At 35.9% G+C, this 21,242-nt stretch overlaps 1 protein-coding gene and 1 long non-coding RNA gene across 4 annotated transcripts in view; one reads left to right on the top strand and one right to left on the bottom strand.

Annotated features, from left to right (window-relative positions):
* The first annotated feature begins 3,078 nt into the window (after positions 1-3,078).
* On the top strand, positions 3,079-20,610 carry ATP6V0D2 (ATPase H+ transporting V0 subunit d2). Its single transcript, XM_083823391.1, has 8 exons — positions 3,079-3,355; positions 8,987-9,158; positions 10,988-11,166; positions 12,939-13,018; positions 14,855-14,932; positions 18,061-18,237; positions 19,601-19,678; positions 20,214-20,610. Exons 1-8 carry the CDS (start codon positions 3,226-3,228, stop codon positions 20,373-20,375), a joined length of 1,056 nt encoding a protein of 351 aa, XP_083679517.1. The 5' UTR covers positions 3,079-3,225; the 3' UTR covers positions 20,376-20,610.
* LOC310893897 overlaps positions 18,248-21,242 on the bottom strand; it is a 22,359-nt gene continuing 19,364 nt past the window's right edge. For all 3 annotated transcript variants that reach the window (XR_014579394.1, XR_014579395.1, XR_014579396.1), the window contains 2 exons: positions 20,928-21,040; positions 18,248-19,364 (listed from right to left, as the gene is read on the bottom strand). This is a non-coding gene — a long non-coding RNA (uncharacterized lncRNA). The remainder of the gene's footprint in view (positions 19,365-20,927; positions 21,041-21,242) is intronic.

Here is a 21,242-nt window from a genome sequence, read left to right as displayed (position 1 = left end):
GGTTAAATTCTGCTCGTAGATTTGAACAGTTTTGTATTGCTAATTCTGCTTAACCTCAGTTAACATCTGCTTACAAACAAGCTATCAGTATTTGCTTAGCTCACTGATAGAAAATTCTTTTAAATATATCTCAACCTTTGCACTCCATAAAGTTAACAGGTGAGAGTATTGTATTTTCTCACATGGTCATTTTTTAAAGTCAATTCATAGCTCTATCTAAATAAGTTCATAAATATAAAAAAATATATTTTTTGAATAAAAACATACCCACCCCAAAACACTGAAGAATCCATATGGTACCAGCCATTCATTATAAGAAATTACAACAGATAATGAAGATACTCTTTCATATATTTTGATATAAAAATTTACTCAGGTCTCTAATTATGTGCATTGTTTCTAAGTGTCACTGGTAAAACTGTCTCCTTTCAACCACAACTTCTCTTGTAACAAAAAAACAAACCAAACCAAAACAACAACAACAAAAAAACAACCATTTCCTGATGATGCTGAATGCAGCCTACTAACCCAGATTATAGCATTGGACTCTTTATCCCCTAATAGATAGAATCACCCAAGAGTTTAGCCTGCTTTCATGATGACGTGAAATCTTTCAAAAATACAGAGATTTCATGAAACAAGTTTGTTGAGAGATAACACTTCACATGATGGGCCCGAAAGCAGTATTTTTGGATCTTGTAGTAGCAGTTTCTCACTGGAGGATCACCCGTGGTGGTATTTGCACCTGCCAGTCAGTATTTACATGACCCCAAACCTTACTAAATTTAGGCTCTAGTGCAAAGCCATTTCTGCACTGGCTCTGCTGTTTGGAGTTCTGGAAGCTCTTCAGCAGGACAGGCTTGGACTGCCACCAGCTGGACGTGTTCCATCTTCTGATACTCTGATTGCAGCTGGGGGAGGCCTGAATTCAGCTGCTGCAAGACATTACTTGTTTATGTAATGCACACTTTTAGAGATGTGTAGGGTAAAAACAAACACTGCTTACAGTGTACACAATAATGAGTCCCCCGTGTTTTCATTTTTCGTTTATGTTCCTTGAAAAAATTAATAACAGACAGTTGAGTGGAACAAGCTAGAACAACGATGATGACAACATCAAAAAAGCAGGTTTAAATTAAAATTCAGATATCTTCACATGTCAATAGGAAGCACTGACTGTGGTAACATACCTTGAAAGTTTTCCCTGGATTTTGAAACACCAACAAACTTCTGTCAGTTTCTTGCATTCTATGCAACAGGAGAATCTGGACACTGTGGGCATGGAGACTTGGGAGACAAAAGCAAATAGCTTGTTTGGGGAAGGGGGAGTCATCTGTTTTGTTCTTTTGCCGGGTTAAGTCTGCAATGCTAAAACCGGACTTCCTTAAAATTGCTAGGCCAATCTTCAAGAAGGAAACTTCTATACCCCGGGCACCATTTGAATTTTCACATACTTACACTTCGCATATCAGTGCATATGATTTTTTAAATGTCCAAAATGCTGCCATTATTTCCCCTGCAGTTGCTTACAGGCGTGGAATTAACCGTGTCAGCCTGAGTCAATTTTAATTCAACCTTCAAGCTGCTAGTACTAACTGTACTAGTATTGGCCTGGCCTGCCATGTGGGCCATAGCTCCTGCTAGCCCACTGAGGACTCCTGGCCAGGAAGCCAGGTAGCTAGTGACCTTCTTCCTAGGGTGGCTGCTTGGGCAGCAAACACCCAGGCACCTCATGCCTCCTTGTGTGGCATGCAGAGCCGTGCTGTGGCCAGGAGTGAGGCAGTATAGACAGGAATGACCTGGTGAGTACCAAGTTGTCATCACTCAGCTCTCAGGTTAGGGACAAAAGTCCCATAGTTTTGCCTGTGTGGCTGCCAGCTCACAGCTCTCACTGCAGCCACGTTTCAATGCAAGAGATCAATAGAAAACCCAAGCTGCATGTCTTCAGCCAACACAACGCACCAAACTTGTTAAAAGCACTGAAAACCGAGCCTAAGTGTTGAGATGCAGACGGCAGACAGCTGCTGTAGTTCCTGTTGCTGGTGCTAACCCTCCAACCACACAGCAGTCTTCAACACCTCACTGAAATGTTCCTGAGCTCCAGTTAACTACATAGCTAAGTATCACCTACTGCACTATGAGTCTTCCCCTTCCAGCAAAGCTTGAAGACATATGTTGCATGTGATAGTGAATTTAGGGGGTAAAAAAGACTTTTTGTGTTGATTACAGAAGTGTAGCCACTATGAAGAGTCAGACTGGGGGCACCTAAATCTGAAAGGCCGCAGACTTACCAGTTCAGTATAAAATTCACTGATAGATTTAGCACAGTTCTGAGTTTAATTTTTAATCAAAATCCAGAAGTCTACAAAGGCCCTAAATTTGCATTACTAAAATCAAGATTCTTATTTTTCCAATCTTTTATTTTGTAAGAGGAAAAAATATGAGTTATTTCCACATCTTGGTGAATATAACTAGAGTATTTTGACTTGATCTTTGACAAATTATGGTTTTGAGATAAATTCTGGATATCCACTTTAAGTGTTAATGTTTAAGGTTAATGAAAATTGAACCTTTCAAAGACTTTTCACTTATCTAGCACCTATGGTCATGATCTAATGTTCACAGTAATTATTATAAGACTCTTATAATTTATATACATATTTATCAATAGTGATGGGCAGTAGAAAATTTTGAGTAGTCAGAAATAAAAAGGCATACACAGATACTTAAAAAGCATTTAAGTTACATTAATAGTTTATGAGATACTTTTTCTGTGGTCTACTGCAGTTGACCATATTAGTGTGGAAATATTCAATATATATTCACAGATAACTTTCTGTTTGTTTCATATTTAAGAAATATGAAAATGCTATCAAGCTTTTTAATAAGCTTTTTATTTTCCAGTCAGTACAGAGCATTCTTGCAATCAAAGGTTAAATCTCATGCTCCCTTTTTGGCTTCTCTTTCAACAATAATAGATTCATTTTCTGGCTCTGACAGGAGGGAGTTGGATTTGCTGGCTGGCTGTTGTGTAAGCACCAACTATACTGGAACTATATATACTTGGAGCAAGAAACAGGAAGAAACTAGTTGGTAAAACACAATCATAGGCTGGCAGGAAAACAGTGACTATTTGTCACTCCTTCCAAAGAGGAGGAAAACAGTTGGTGGCAAATACTCAGTACCATCAAGAATCCAACAGAAAGCTCAAATCTCCTTTTCTCCATGCCAGGATACTCAGAATTTTACTTCAATGTGGACCATGGCTACTTGGAGGGTCTGGTCCGAGGGTTCAAAGCTGGGATCTTGACAAGTGCAGACTATGTCAATTTAGCACAGTGCGAGACACTAGAAGGTAAGTCCGCTGGATTATTTTATTTAGGAAGAAATACTGTTGCTTGGGCCTTTGAAGAATGGAAGGTAGAAGACTGAAGTATTGACAGCCTTATCTTAAAAGCCAGACATAACCCTGATTTCCTTTAAGAACTGTTCTCATATTTAAGCTAATGAATTTCCATTGAAATTACCCTAGGATTGTACAGACTGTGATTTGCAAAGTGGTCCAGATGATGGGGTTTTCTAGTTTACTGATAAATCTTGGAAATCTCATTCACAGACTTCCTATGGTCATTGGTAATCTCACATATGTTAACCATTGTACAGGACTACAAAAGTATGGAAGTTTTGTAACATTTCAGTTGGACAAAATAGTTTGCAAAATGTTATTAAAAGCTTACCATTCAGCACTGAATTTCTCTATAAAAGATATAGGATATAATTTCAGTACTTTATTACTTCATGAGTTCTAGGGCAGTCAAGGACATTTTGCTTACCACAAAGAGAAAACTAGATGTCACAAAGGTAGAAAACTGAAATATTCTCAAGCTTAAAAAAAAAAAAAAAAGTTGTTTTTTTTTTTTTCAAGGTGACTTTGCCACAGTAATAAAAGAACACACAGTAGTTTCCAAAGCAGCTTTCCGTGGCCAAGACTGGTCACAGCCTGATGAAGACAGACTTGTACAAAAAATCATATGACATACCTTTGGACACTTGGCAAGACAAAAAGGCAACAGAAAAATTCACCTTTCTAAAGGAACATAAATTTATTTCCTTGACCCCAAACAAAAGCTGACTGTATACTGAAATCTCATCTATAATGTGGAGTATATTAGATTCATTTGAAAAAGGAACAACAAGAATTAATAAGCTCATTCTGTTTTCAGCTGCTTTGTCTATGCAGTGATAGAGTTGAGGAAATGAGAAGTGAAGAACGTGATGACTCCCACATGCATCAGAGTCTTGAGGCTGTCTAAACTGTTACAGTATAAGCCTGGGAAGGTTGCACACCATTAATCTTGCAGATTAAAAGAGCTGCATTTAAATAGGTAGATGTAGGTATTTAGCTGTCAGCTGGAAAAAAATCCTCTCATAGTTAAAGAGATTTTTCAGTACAGTCAATGGGATCTAGAAACTGTTGAACTGACCAAGTGCATGTGCCTACTCCAGTTGATAAGCTGGAGAGCTGCATCAGCTCTTCATTTCATACAGTGGCAGTTTGGACACACAGAACACATGTAAACACTTACTTACACTTACTCTGAGAACTGAAATATATTCTTTATGTCAGCTGGACAAAACCAGCAGTGTATGATCTATGAAAATTAAGGACTCTACAGATATTGCATTTAACTGCTTAAATTGAATGGTCCTGCTCCATGAGTTTACACATGGTTTAGGAAAAGCTAATAGAGCTTCAGACATCTGTAAAGAACAGGAAAGACAATGATGGAATCATTAAACCTTGTTCTTACTCCATTTTTCTCCGCAGAGGAACTCAGGAGATGATGTCACCAAAGGCTCCATGAGAAAAATAAAATAAAATCCTGGCTATTTCTGAATAAGATAAAAAATAGACAAGTTTAAATATTTTTCAAAATATACAAGGAAATAATATTTTCCTCACCCTTTCCAAAAGAATTCTTGCTCCTGTTCAAGAGACACAAGAATGGTTAGAAATTATTTACATTTTTAGTGATTTTACAAGAAAGATATTTACAACCAGGGAGTAGTTTTTAAACATTACTGAGATATCTGAACCTTTATTAAGAGTGTGCCCTGTTCCTTATGGGAAGATCACAACAGAGAGGTGACATCATTTCTTAAGTAAGACTTACAGTAGAAAGAACAGCAACTTTTTTACTTTTGAACCTTCTTTCTAATGTTCATTCAGTTTTAGAATGTAAATGCATTTCAGCTACAGCAAGAACAGCCTTCATCAAGCTGCCTACAAGAATATCTTTAGTACCCTCTATCACTTCCTTTTTTTTTTTTTCCTAATCAGCTTCAGAACATCACTATCTCCACTGTAGCATTTTTCTACTTGTAGAAAAAGATTTTTATTTTTTATCAGGTTGCCGTCAGTTATCTACCAAGCATACTATTTAAAATGAAAATAAGAGAAATATTGGATTTGTAAATGGGGTTAATTATACAAACCTCTCTGCACGTAAATGATGCTCTAGTACTGAAGCTGAATCACAAGTGTACAGTACACCAAAAGCAGACCCTTATCTTACAGAAAATGGAGCTAGATCCAGCATATGCATTTGTGCTGTAGTACTACCTTGCTTGTCCTATAATGCCTTCAATTCATGTATTCACATTCAAAGGTAATAAATTTACACCACTGTGCATTCTGTGGCATTGTACCAGACCACAAAAAGTGGCATAAGTTAAAAATATTATAAATATGCTAAAACCAACAAGCAGAAACAAAATCAAAACCACCTCAAGTAACCCATAAATAGAATCAAAAAGATCTTTTAATTTCAAAGTGGTTCTGATATCTCTGGAGGAGAAACCATAATGCCAACACAGAAGAACCACAAACAAAAAACATGGGTTAGAGCTTTACATCTGCTTGGCAATAACAGGGTACATAGAAAAGTGAAAGGGAAAGTTAAAAAGAGGTTGCTAAGTGGCTTAAGTTAGCATTACGTCCTCTCAATTCAGGGCCACACAGAGAGGAGAAGTGCCCTTCAGCTGAATTTAAACATCCTTTTGGGCTTGTATGAATTATTATCATTTTCATGGAGCTACCTTGTGGTCTGCAAGACTGGCTGGAACCTCTGCAACACAGCATGCTACCAGTCTGGCCCTACAGCATCATCTGTCTCGGGGGAATGGGATCCCCAGAGCAACACTGCTGGCACTGAGGCAGAATATGTGAGGTTTTACATTCAGTGCTTTGTTCTTTCCTTGATTCCTTGTGTGATGGAAAGAGCGCTGCTCTCTAGAAGGGAGGCTAGGTCAAAGAAGGATAAGCAGTCCAGCTCTGCTCCCACCAATGAAATAAGTTCACAACTTGCCAGTGCTGGAACACCAGCATGCAGCAGCTGAAATAACTGTAAATGAAAAGTGATGGTAGCTGGCTATTAAAGTGAGGAGTCACACAAGACTCTGTGTTCTTGATGCTTAGAGACCAGACTAATGCTTGGTTCAACTTCTTCCAGTACTCTTTCTTTGTGTTTTAACCACACTCATCTTAAACTAGCCTCTCTCTGCCATGGTGTGAAGTCTGATTCTGATTTATGATCCTGATTTATATTATTGGAGCTTGTTGATTATTATTTTCTCAATTGTTCTGGCCAAGGCTATGGCATAAGGTTGACTACTGTTTTTTACATACAGTATGCATGCTGGAATTTATTAAATTGGGTATAAGAAATATTTCTCTAAAATAGGCCATGGAAGTGACAGGGTCATTCATCCAATATTCCTGGCCATAGTATTTCCTCCATAATTTTGAGAGCCAGGTAGGACTATATCATGTGTTATGGCTAATATTTTTTTATACCTTGCGATTTGGTGGAGATTCTGAAACCACTCAGACAATAAGAGAACCAAGGCAGACAATCCCAGTCTTGTCAGAAACACACTACACACAGTAGGTTGGTTTTGGTTTCTGTTCATCACATTATACTAAACATATTTCAGAATGGTCAATACTTGGGGTTGATATTTGGGTTTTGCAGTCTGCTTTAGGTACTAAGCTCCTGGAAACCACTGTGTCCAGAATGCATTTACAGAGTGTGACTCAAGGTAGGTATCTGGTTCATTTGGAAAGGACTTGAGGAAAGCTAGATTTTGGCTCTCTGCATGTAATGAGGTAGTGTATTGTAATTGCACCGTACACCGAGTATTTTTACCTTCTTTGCAGTACAGAGAAAGTAAAAATTATCAGTTTGCAGAGGAAATGTAGCAGTTATATGAAAATATTATTGTATTGTTTTTTGTTTTGTTTTGTTTTTAAGTTGGTCTTAAATATTTAGATAAATTTCTAGTCATAAATCTGCATTTTTGTTTCTCTCCTTTCTTATCTTTCTCTTGAATAAAGTAATTTTCCTTTTTTCATATTTGGATTCTTTTTCTTCTTCCTGGATAGAAACCTGTACTGAAACTATGACTATTTCCTGGTATATGGCTCTGATGATTGAAAAAACAACTCCCCAGTGCTCTCTTTCATTAACAGTTCTGTGATGACCTATATTATTTTAAGAATCAATTAGTTTAAACTGACAGCATGACTTCAATCTCATGCAGGAAAATCTAGAGAAATGCTACCAGTTCTAGAGTGCTAGCTGAGCAACACTGTCCTATCCAAAACAGTGCATTGATGTAGTCACTGGAGTGAGCTGTAGTGCCAGCAAAACTCACGTAAAAAACTCTAAGGGTTATCTATCTTGTAGTGTTAGTGCTAGACTTAGGAGTCAGAATTGCAATGCACTAGTTCTTTTGCATTAAGTCTCAGTGCAGGCATACTAAGAAGATATGCATGCGGGGAGTTAGGAAAGAGTAGCTACTCTACTGATAAATGCACACCTTGCTAATGCGTATTAAATTCTCTTGTAGACACACCCTTAATTCAGTCGGTGGGAGTGTTGCTATTCATTTCCCTAAATATCATTTCACTTTTTATATGGAAATCTAATAATTATAAATGCTAAAGCCTTATAACATTATCTCAATCTATAATTTATGGTACTTTTAATAAAGCATTTGAACATAATTACACAATATAGCAGGGCCTTTTCTAAAAGGAAGTGTTAAACTGCTTTGAACACTAAGAACTGGTTCACATCTTTACTTTTGCTTCATGGTAGAAAATAGCTAGCAGAGGAAACTTATCAAATTAATTCTTTGATATTATAAAAGATTCTTTCAACTTTGCTGTCTAATCAACCCATTTTCTCCAGTTACCATGGTGGGAGCCCTGGCAGAATGTCACAATAACCCAAGTTTCTGGAACAGCTTCTTAGGATCTGTTAATAGCAGCCATAAATCAGGCAAAGCCAAAACAGAAATGCTAAGGGAGGGTAACTGTGCCCTTTCAAGCACTCTCCTGCAGACCTCATTTGGAGACCGGAGTCTGAGCCAGACAAGATGTGTTCTCTCATTTTCTTCAGGCAGCTTGATTACATGAGATTATAGTCTTACATGAGATTTAAACGTTTCACATGAAAATTGAAGATCTTAACAAAGTTACAGGATGATTCTTTTTGATACATAACAGTCCACCCTATCACAGGAGACAAAACTGACACATTATAATGATTCAATACTGGTGCCCTGAATAAATCTGTGAAATCAAAACATTGAACTGGGAAGAGGTGAGAGACAGCAGTAATTGACACTGAGCTTGTTGTGACTGTAAATTAAATTTACGAGTAATACTTATGGCAAAGGTGTAAACTACTTGTGGTTTCTTGTAGCAATGAGTCTTACTTGGAGAAGGCAGTATAAATTTGCAGTAATTATGCATTTACTCTGTATCATCTGTGGTAAAATCTTATGTATGATCAGACCCTTCATATGAAAATATAACATTACAAAGGAACATTTTAAACATTTTAAATATTGTTTGATTTGATTTGTAGACAATATAATGGCAGTTTATTTTCATGATCTTCCTTGAATCTAATTTCAGATCTAAAGTTACATCTACAGACTACAGACTATGGCAACTTCTTGGCTAATGAACCTGGCCCTCTCACTATTTCCACCATTGATGATAAACTGAAAACAAAGCTACTCACAGAATTTCATTACTTTAGAAACCATGCTTTTGAACCACTTGCAACTTTTCTGAATTTTATCACGTAAGTAATGTTACCATATTGCTTAAATTATAGACTCAAAGCAAAACCACAGCTTCAGGTTAAAACAATGTAAATACATCTTAGTGGAATTTACATTAAATTTCAAAAATAGTGAAATTACTTTGATACTGCAATATTTACATACCTTATTTTCTAATATCTATTCTGAAAGTATTTGTTGTCTTTGCAACTACTTATTTTAAAGAACACAAGAAAAGCAGATTTTTATTGCGTACAGAGCCTAGAGTGGTGATGGAGATTGAGAAAAAACTATTATTATTTTCAAATGTCATTTAAGTCAGAGAACTTGCAAAAATAAGTTTGTGGGGGTGACTCATGAAAGATGAACAATTTCATGATATCCAGTGATTTAATTCCTAGGCATGTGGCAAATTCTAGATTTTGTTTAAAGACTACACATCGTATAGCCACCATACTTTTTATACCATTTGAACATTAAAACCAGAACAACTTTATGTTGTATGTAGCAAGATACTTAGATCCAAGTGGCTTTGTTTAAAAGCACAAGTGCCGTTTGATGTCAGATGAAGAGAAAGTTCTGATCTCTATGCAGTTATAAACAGACAAAACTTGTAAATAAATGACTTAACCTTAAGGAAAGAATGGGGTTCTGCTTTATAACAGTATAACAACACGGATTAGTGAAATGTCACTAGAATATTTTACTTAACTGTTTACTCCCCTTGGTCTTATCTTTTTAATGTATTCTGACAAGATCACAAGACTGTTCGTCTTACTTTCAAGGAATATTTTTATCATAACAGTAAAATAAAGTATCAGTATTCTTATTTTTTTGTTCAAGTGTGACTAATCAGTTTTAGGTTGTTATATCAACAGGATCTTAGAGACTGCCCTGGGACAGACAGCTCCAACCTATTGGTATACAATGTTTAGGTTTTGCTTCAGAGAAATGAAAGTGAAAATATGAAAATTATGGCAGCTCTTTTCTTATACTGATTGACATGCATATGTACATGTGTGCATACACTCTGTATGCTGTTGTTTTGTGATAAAGGAGACATTAGTTTAAGATATTTAACAAAACCATTGCATCACTGAACTATGTATCACCAGATCCTTGAGCTCTGTCACAGATTTTGTGTGAGATCATAGTAATCTCTGTATGTTGCTAGCTGTGTTTTGAACCTACAGCACAAGCTGAAGACTGGCATCCTTGTTATAAGCATCCCAAGGGAATAGCTTTCACATTTCCATTTCTGAGTCACTGATGAAACTCTTACCAGTCTCCAACAGCAAAACTAGTAAGAAGCCTATAGAAAACTTCTACTGAAAACTTTTAGCAATAAATAAGAAATCTGTGAGACTCTGTTCATAGTTTTCTCCTGAGAGGATGTTTAAAGCTGAGTGAGAAGAAAGCCTAAGACTGGTCCATCTGCATGAACTCTGCAGTTTTAGTGCAAAATCCCAAACTATAGAAGCCGTTAGCTCAGGTGATTTACTTTTCAATACCATGCATTGTCACATATATCAAACCCACATTTCACAGCTGCTATGCTTATTATACTCATGTTTCAGTTTCCCCTTCTTTAAAAATGTCTTTTTTGCAAACCAGCCATCATGTGGTTTAAACCAAAAACTGTGTTGCCTACTTGCAATTTTAAAACTTCTGTTTGTTTTTGATAAATGAGACATTGATAAAGAGTGAATATAAATACCTGCAAATACCGTGGTCATTTCTGACTTTAGTGCTTTTACTAATTTTCAAAAATCTTGCTTTTGTACTTTTTCACACCAAAATTCATCATAAAGCTAATGTTCATTTATTTTACTTTTTATTTCAAATACAGATACAGCTACATGATTGACAACGTAATTCTTTTAATAACTGGCACATTACATCAGCGACCCATAGCTGAACTGGTACCCAAGTGCCATCCACTGGGGAGTTTTGAGCAAATGGAAGCAGTCAGCATTGCCTCAAACCCCACAGAGCTCTTCAATGCAATTTTGGTTGACACACCATTAGGTAGGAATACCAAATTACTTCTTATTTGCTTCTTAAAACTACTAATTTTGTATACTTGAGAACATCTGAGATCGAGTAGCATGTTTTCCACTGGATATGCTGTGCTTTGGTAACAAAAAATGTTTAAATAATTGGCTGATGAAACTGGAACAAGCACTTCTGAAGTGGTGCTCAGGACTTTTTCTGGTAACATTTATTAACAGCTTCTGTATCAGCCTTGATAGCAGACACAAAGAAAACATGCTACTCAAGAAGAGTAATGGATATCTTTTATACCCAAAGTAGCCATTGATTTAGAGCATCTACATTTTTATTTCAACACCTGCATCTATAATTAAAAAATGTAAGATAAAATCTTGCCTATCCCCCACTAAGGATCAAGAAACAGACAGTTACTAATAAATATTAGATGTTGTGGTATAACCTAGAATCTCTCTCCTGAGGATTTGGACATTATTCAAGCACACAGACAATCCCATCCTGAAGGAATAATTCTAAAGGCAAAATAGAGCCAGGGCTAGGAACTTCACATTCTGAAAATTGGATGAAATTCTCCTCAATGTGCTGCAGTAGCCAACACAAACAAACAAACAAACATAGAAATGCCAAGTTGTGGGGCATTGTTGGGAAGGGTACAGAGAATAAGATGTATCTGAATGGATTTGACCATCTACGGAAGCACTGTGTGCCCTCATCTTGAGTACTCTGTGTGTGTTTTAGGGTTCTGCTGCTCAAGAAGGTATGGTGGGTTTGTGGGCTGGCCACAGACAGAAGCCTGATTCCCACTCAGCTGCTTGCTCTCTCTCTGCCTCCATTGGGACGGGGGAAAAAATGGACAAAAAAGGATCTTGTGGGCTGAAATAGAGACAGAGATCCCTTACCAATTGGTGTTGCAGACAAAATAGACTCAACTTGTTGAAATTAATCTATTGCCAATTAATACATATATATATATTTAATTACTGAGCATTATCAATTATTATTATTATCAAATGTTGTTATTATCAGTTATTATTATGCTTAATACTGAGCATTATCAGATTTTTAAGAAGATGACAGAAATTCATGGACAATCAGATACTCAAGTAAACTGTCAGGGCCATGCCCCCTACTGTCTTTCATCCCCCAGCTGGATGATGGGAGAGTACAAGGGAGAAGACCCCAAAACTTTTGCCAGTTATTAATATAGCATTTTTAAGTGGCCCAGACACATAAATGAACTTCATCCCCTGACTACCTGTTCAAAAGCTCGCTCTTTAGCCAGTTCTTCAGAGGACCTGGAAGCACAGATGGTCAAGGTCAGAGTATGTGCCCCTTTATAGTTGCATCCTCCTTTCTCCCACTGACAAACATATCCAAAGAGGAAGAGGTAAACTAGGAAAGAGGATTCTCCTTAACAACAGAAGAATACCTGTGTGATTTAGGACAAAAATGATCTTTCATGTTCCTCACTGGGAAATCTCCCTAATGACCAAACCATCTACTTCAGAGAAGATTAGGGCTTTCATTAACATTTCCCGTTTGATGGTCTTTGGAGATGTGGACTCTGACTGCTGCACTGATTGATTCTCTTCACAACAGATTCTTATTAAAAAGGAGGGAGTACAAGGATAAGCAGAAAATCAAGAGGATTTCTCTTCTCTGTGTATCATTCTGTCTCATACAACAGAAATATCAGATCCTTGCTCATGCACTGGTGAATGGCAATAGACAAGAGATGCATATTACCAGCATGTACATTCATATTGCAATATAATAAATTCTGCTTTCAGCTGCTTTCTTTCAAGACTGCTTGTCTGAAAATGACCTGGATGAAATGAACATTGAAATAATGCGCAACAAACTGTACAAGGCAAGTTCTTGCAACATAACAATAATACTTGGGTTTTTAAAAGCATTTTAGAAAAGGAGGTCAGTATCATTAACCCTGTTTTATGGATGGGGAAACAGAAGTGTGGTGAGATGGAGCAAGCTGTCTAAGGTCACCTGGATGATGACAAGTCCAGGAATCAAATCCAGCTACTCTGATTTCTACTCCAGTGTTTGAAGAGATTTCAAATTTTAGGTCTGCATCCAAAATCTAATTTAATATCTCATTAATGAAAAAGCTTTAGATGTCAGGCTAATATCCAGATCCATTTGTTTGTGAATAAATCTTTTGTCTACCAAGTGCCACAGAACTGTTAGCTCCTAAATAATCCTAGGCAGGCTTTTGGCTAACATTTATTTTTATTCATAAAAGGTAAATGTGATTTGAAAAAGGTCTAATTGCTTTGAGTCTAGATGGCATTTTTTTACTTAATGTTTTTGCTTAATTTTCATTCTTTTTAAAATTATATTTAGGATTGCTACGACACACTACCATAAGGATATGCATCTAACATGTGCCTTGTGTTTTCAAGGTACTTTACAAATATTAGCACACAGATCAATACTTTTATGGTGGTGTCTTTAAAGGCTATACATATTTCATCCCGTTAATGGTTTCTCCCATCACATTCTCTTCAGATTTTTTGTTGTCTTTCACAGTGGATGCCCCAGACTGCAGGAAGTATTCTTAAAGTGATCTGATTGCATTAAGGGGAAAGAAAAAAAAAATCTGTTTGACTTAGAAATGATATTTTTAAATTCCCGATACGATATTTAATTCTTAAATACTCTGCTAATTCCTATTATTCTTAACAATATCAGTTACTAATAAACTAGACACTTTCTGTTTGATAACATACAGATTTGATTCTTATTTCCTGTATTTGTATTTGTAAATTTGTATTACCACAAATTTACACTTATTAAAACTAATATTTATATTTTTTCTTCTCACTCTGCTAAGTGTCAGGGGGATCATTCTGCAAACACTTCTAAATTATTAACATATCCTTTCTCCTCTGCTTCAGCTGTCAATGTGATCAATTACGTTTCAGCTCTATTATCAGAACTATACAGAATCTAACTAAAAATCCCATGCAGCAAATCCGCCTCGAGACATCTCTACTTAAAATTCACTTAATTGCATAGCTACTGACAGCTTCCTTCAACAAGATTGTGTGGAGTTGTAGCAAATGCATTCTGATAACATAAATGTTCCTTAAGACAGTATTTTGAGAGAGGGGGAGGCAGGAGGAATAACATTTCTGAGGTATGTGGGGTCCTTCCTGCTCAGGTGTATTGAAATGGGTGCAAAGGAGGGACTCTTCAATAGACCAGAGGGTTCTGCAGACCATTATTACAGAAGCTTTGTCCACTGTTCTGTCCTAATCCAGGGTTTTGAAGGGTAGAGCAGTAGGGATTAGTTTGTGTATCCTCATAGTGCTGGCCAAACAGCCGTGGCATATACCCAAATCCCCTCCTCCACACTATAAACGCAGAGTTGCCTTCAGCCATCTGCTTATTATGCAGTGGAAGCTCAATGGAGCTAAAGAAGTTCATTCTTTATGAATGCAAAAGAGAGCAAAGAAAGCATAATATTTGTTCTGTAACATCTTTTAAAAACATTTAAATATATATTGTAAGAACATGATATTTGCATTTTACTATTCAATCCAGCAAAGTAATTAAGCACATAAATGAATTTAAATTCATAGGTAGAATTATCAAAGTTAATGGAAGTATTTGAAAATGAGATTCATGACTATGTGGTCAACTTCTTAAGGAGCATTTAAAATATTTCTCTTCTTCTTTTTTGTAGTCTTATCTTGAGGCTTTCTATAAGTTTTGTGAAAAACAAGGAGGTACTACAGCAGAAATAATGAGACCCATTCTTGAGGTAAGAAAAAATTCACTCATTGTACACGAAAGTACTCCAAAATGCTTTTATAATTAAGTCACTTTGCTTTTCCTGTTTCTTCTCTCTCCATTTGCAGTTATTTGTCAGATGTTTGAATAATAACTGTATTGCTGAGAGGTACTGAAGTCTTTATTCCAGAATGAATTTTACCTCCTGAGTTGAGAAACAGCTAGTCCAGGGAGGAGTTAGCCTCAGTTAATGGTTTTCTATAACTGAGAGCAGAACAAAAAAAATGGTTCACTAATCTAACACTGTTGCCCCTTAACATATTTCTGTATTATATAGAGAGAATAAAGAAATAAAAAGGGGGCTCTTACATTTCCTAGACCAAAATTAAATTTGGTATAGCTACATTCTGGCATTACTGTATATGAATGAATTAATATTTTTTAAACTTCATGGCACCGTCATGTTTATTTACTCTTCTATTAAAATTAATGGTTGAAGTTATAGTTGAGTGGCATTCAGAAAAGTCCAACATTTCAGGATTTGTGTCTCAACTCAGAAAAGTTAAGCACTTATTTTTTCCATGGTGTACAACATTCCTAAGATCCTACTCACCAAAGAATACCTGCAGAATAGTGAATGATATTTTCATATCTGTTCGTGTAAAAAAAGAGGCACACTCGTAAAATTGAGTTCTCAGCATTCAGCTTTCAGCTCCTTTTTTTTTATTTTTTTTTTTTCTGGGTAAGCAAAACTTGTACTCTGCAAATTGACTGAACAAAATTCACTGAGCTTTTATGACCTCATGCTAAAAGTCTACATTTTGGAGAGAGATAATAACCCTGGGAGCTCATCCCTGAAGGAAGAATGAGCCTAAATTATATCTTATGAAATAACATACTAATAGGACAATGCAATTTGATGTTTTATTTTACCAGTTCATAATGTTATGGTTACTTTCTAAAGAAAATATCCTTAATCAAGTTGAATTGTCCAGAAATTAAATATTTTGACTATTCCTTTCTGAAAAACAAAAATCAAGAGATTGGTTGGCAGAGGTAAAGACATTTCTCAGTGATTCAGATTTTGCAGAAAGTTCATTTTTAGTTCGACATTCATGCTGAGAGATTATTAACTAACATTGGGTTAAGCATATTGTAAAACTCTGTTTATACTAGTGGTAACAGTTTGGTCCCTTATAAGCTCTTCTAAAATCTCTGTCTAATGTCAGTCAGCAAACTTTTCTCTAGATTTTCTTTTCTACTTTAATAATGTGAAGGTAGATTGTTGAGTTTACAAAAAGCCAAAAATTGGTTATTCAAAAGCATATTTTTTATTTATTCTGCCAAAATGAGTTTTCTATTTTAAAATCCCCAACTCCTTGACCATCATATTGCCAACCTACCACATTAAAAGTACTGGTGATCTCTCTTTGGACAAAAAATGTTGCGTATTTAACCCTGAATCTGACAAGAAACTGCACTGCAGCTAGTGCTGGGCCTGTTCTCAGGGTGCCTTGCTAATACTCAGGCAGCAGGCACAAAGCTTCAGTTTTCCATAGGGAAACCAAAGCAATTAGCAAATGGTCATCCTGTGACTCCACCCTCACCTGCAGCAATGAAGAGGCCCAAGTAATTGAATAACTATCTGCATCCTGACATTACCCTCTACAGAGAATCTTGTGTGCCAATAATTTGATGAGTTGAGAGGTCTGGCTGGATGTGACTGATTCTGCAATTTTTCTCAAGCTGGGAACCACCCCAGGATTAGGCCCCATACCTGGTAGCATTGGTTGCAATTGCCTCTGAGCATGTTTTTCCAACAAAATATTACAAAACTACCAGCTAAATTCTACGTGGCTTTAATAGGTTAAAAAAGCAAAGCATTCATCCTTCCAAAACAGTTTCACTAGGGCTGATATGCCTGTTCGTATTAATAAGGCAAGTCAAATTTGGCCCTGTTACTCATTAGCTAGAAATCTTTTCAAGCACACTTATTTTCTTCTCATTATTTCTGTATTGTTTATTCATTTTCCTCACTCTGAAGTCAGTGCCAAAGGGCAGCTGGGTACCTGTTACAAAGTGTTCCAGTACATAGGAGTAGGACTTATGTGCTTCACTGCTAAATTTGTAGAACAGTGTCGCAATGGCATTTGTCAGTCTTTTTCAACAGAAAAGGGTACCTTTCTGCTCAAAACAGTTCAAAAGTTCGCAGCACAGGAAAAGTTGCAAGCTGCCTAAAATCTGCATATGCTGTATTTTCACTCAGAAGTTTTTAGACACTTCTGAGTGAACACTTCCGTGTTCTTAAAAAGTGAAGGTAAATAATAATAAAGGGAAGAAAGAAAACCATAGTCAGTTTAGATCTCAGGACAAAAGAACAGATTTAAATCAGACAGAATTGGGTAAGATTATTTTTATTTGCCATATTTTTAATTAATGTTGTAAGTATGGCAGGTCAAATTTTGCCTTGTAGAAAAGAACAATGCAAGATCTAGTCATCCGAATGACCTTCAGTCTGCTGCTGCAGGGAAAATACTATAGGCTTTTAAACCTGGGATAAGAAATACAGCCTTTGATTCTATGTATTAAAAAATAACTGTTATTTGAAACATTTGAAAACTTTAACTTCGCAGGTAAACAACTTCCTCCACAGAATTAAATCATTGTTTTAAATATGTGCATTCAGAAACTATTTTTTTCCAAATTTTTCATTCAACCTTTACTCTCAGCAGCACTTTGAGGTATCCCAGAACAGTGCCATTGATCCTTGATCCTTTCAATATATTATTATTATTTCTAAGACTATTATTTCATAACTTCAAAAGGGTGTGTGAGGAGATTTTTTGTCAACAACTTGTCAACTGAGTAGGGGAATGAGGAAGTAGCAGTGTTGATATTTTCAGTACAAAATTCACAGAATAAAAGCTGTGCTTGCAAAACACTGTTTGACTTTCTAGTTAAAATTTAACGAGTATTTGCAAACTAGAATTTCCAATTTGTAAAATAAGACGTTTCTAATTCACAGTTTCATTTTTTAAGCCTCCATAGTTTAGCTTACTGAAAATGAAACAAAAACAAAACAAACAAACAAATAAACAACTGTTATTTTGTACTGAGATCTCTAATAATGCCTGTTTATTCCTTATTTTATGCATTAAGTTTGAGGCAGACAGACGTGCTTTTATCATCACCATTAATTCATTTGGCACTGAGCTGAGTAAAGATGACAGAGAGAAGCTATATCCAACCTGTGGAAAACTGTATCCAGAAGGCTTGCACCTGTTGGCCAATGCAGATGACTACGAGCAAGTGAAGTGTGTTGCAGATTACTATGCGGTATGTAATCTAATTTCTTAAAACAAAAAAATGAAAATAAAAATACTTAACATCTCTTGATGTCAACAAAATCGTAACAAAAATTCACATAAGTTGAAAGCATTTTTGAAAGAATAAAGGATTCATCAAAGATACAAATACAAAAGATCCCACAGATAAGTATATTGAATCAAAGGCCTTTGATATAAAGACATAGAGTAACTTATTATCCTAGTGCAATACAAAGTTCTTCTTACAGCAGTGTTTAAATGCCACTAAATCACATCATAATAAACAAAACTGTTCTTCTTCATTAACCCTCCCCAAAATGAGGTTCACTTCACAGCTGCTGCCTGATTTTGGCACAAAAACGTAAGTCATTTTAAAACAAGAGGATCAAATAATTCATGCCACACATGACTGCAAACCTGATTCATTGCTAGGGTACTGTAAAAATAAAATGATGTTCTTAATTTTTTTCTCTAAATCACTGATTGAATCAAAGAAGTAGATGGAGTTATTAATACTGATGCAGCTAGCACTGCTATTAAAGATGAACCAATATGGAACATTTGCTCTGTGAATTAGCTATGGTACTGTGATTACTTTTAATATTTAACCTACCTCAAAGTAGGTACACCAAAAATTATGTACAGTCTACTGATTTCTCCATACCTGTTCCTGTGCACAAGCAGAATGGTAGAAGTACGTCACCATATCAAATGTGGTACAGATCAAGTATATTCATGTGAAGGTGGGACGTTTAGATGAATTTGGGAACCACTGTACTAGATCTGTATTGCATTGCTACTTTATAGGAAAATCATAACCAACACACAGAGAAGCAAAACACACAGAAAGGTAAAACATAAGAAACAAAGTCAAATATGTCTGTGCAGAATATTCCAGTTACATATCAGACTGATGGATTACAATATTAATGCAGATAAAGCAAATCCAGCTGACTACTGGAATAAAACGATCACCCATGTGAGGATCAGAGTTCAGGGTTTTGGCTCCATTTACAACTCTGGCTCTGATGGATACTATTTGTACAAGAAGTTCAGTACTCTATATCCAAAGGAGTGAAAGGTCATGTGTCATTCTGCAGTCAGTCTCTTTTAGTGCCTTCAGAAAATTACCTTAAGCTGTAGGAAATGGCAATAAGAAACACAAGAACAAACACCTTTTTTTTTGTTTTCCTATTTATTTTTGTTGACTATATGCTTTCAACTTTTGATTTATAGAAAATTGTAATCTATACATGAGTTCCACAGAGAAAGATTACTTAATGTAGATTAATTAATAAAGTAAAGTAAGATAGCTGTGATACACAGAATGCAAAAGTACCTTACTTCTGTTGTGTGGTTGTCTATGCTTTCAGGAATACAAGGCTGTGTTTGAGGGTGTAGGGAGTGACGCTGGAGAAAAGACACTGGAAGATGCATTTTTTGAACATGAGGTAAGAGGTTCTAACCATAAAATATCAAAATGTAAGTTACCCCCCTAGAATAACAATTAAAACAATAATGAGATACTATGCTTTTGATTCTACTATATTGCATCATTCAGTTTTGTATTCAAAAACAGAATTTCTATGACTGCCGACTTTTCAATGAAATGAAACAGGATTAATCTTTTTAAATAAAATAAATCCCAGGGCATTTTTTTGAAGAATAGCCACAGAACTGTTACCCTGATAGCCTACTTGAACCCCATACCATGTAAAATGCTTAGTGAAATTTCCTTTGAATAGTCTACTGAAGAACGTATTTGACCGCTGCCCTTTATTTTTTACTTGCCTGTAATGCTGCTGTAGTCTGTTACCAAAACAGATAACCAGAGATGACATTTCAATTATATTTCTACTCAAGAGTCTCCTAATCAGTCATGATTGCAAAGTTATGTAGAAATTTTCATGATGAAAGCTCCTGTTTAAAAATCCCATTTGCCTTCTTTAATATTTTATCATAATACTTGTTTAATCTTTTCCACAGGTAAAGCTGAATGTGCTTGCATTCAATAACCAGTTTCATTTTGGAGTATTTTATGCCTATGTGAAGTTAAAGGAACAAGAATGCAGAAATATTGTATGGATTGCTGAATGCATTTCTCAGAGACACAGAACCAAAATTAACAACTACATTCCAATTTTCTAAATCTGAGAACTTATAACCCTACTGTGCCTGAAAAGAAGTATTATTTCATATAAAAGAAGAAAAATGTTATTTTAAAAGTTAATGTTTTGAGCTGTATTACTGATTCTCCTTCTATAGAGCAGTGTGACAAAAAAGTAATATAATTATAGATATATGTATCAGGAAATATTAATGGACTCATTCATAGCTTTTGTGCCCATTTTAATTTAAAAGATCAATAAAAAGTCTCTGAAAAGGCCTTATATGCATATTCATTCTCTCTTGTGGAAGTAAGTTTTATACCAAAGATGTTTGTAAAGCTCTTTAATGCTTAACTTTGAATCAGCAGTTTTCTCACAAACACTACTTCTGTCTTACACTTATAATCTTCTTCATGGCATACAAGATTCTATGAAGGACTTACAACACAAACAGGGATAAACTTTAGGGTTACTATGAGATTCCCCTCAAGGAATCTCAAGAGAGAGCTTCCTGAACCTTCATAACTGTGAGATGTCTCTGGAGTGAAGTGTAAATAAGTAACTGAGATGTCATGAACATGTCTTCACTTACTTCTTTATGGTCACTTGAGGTGCACCATAAGTGTCCAGCAGGTGTCTGATCCACTTCACAGCAATATAGTTACCTCCTCCAGCCACACCAAAGATACCGTCTTCGTGTATGCGCTAGGGAAGATTATGAAACATGAATGAAAATACCAGCCAAGTCTGTATCAGTTTTACATCAGGCACAAACAACACCAGCTCTGAGCTATTTAGGACCTGGCTAAGATCAGTAACTAAAAATAGAGCAGACAGTTGAAGCCAGATTGTAGCAGGACAAGATTAATTCTGCTGAGGAAAAAGAAAGGATTTTGAAAGCCACATC

Source organism: Anser anser (assembly GCF_964211835.1).
Source record: "Anser anser genome assembly, chromosome: 2".
NCBI classification, from domain to species: domain Eukaryota; kingdom Metazoa; phylum Chordata; class Aves; order Anseriformes; family Anatidae; genus Anser; species Anser anser.
Note: the sequence above shows the minus strand (reverse complement) of the source record. Positions and strands in the feature narration are given on the sequence as shown.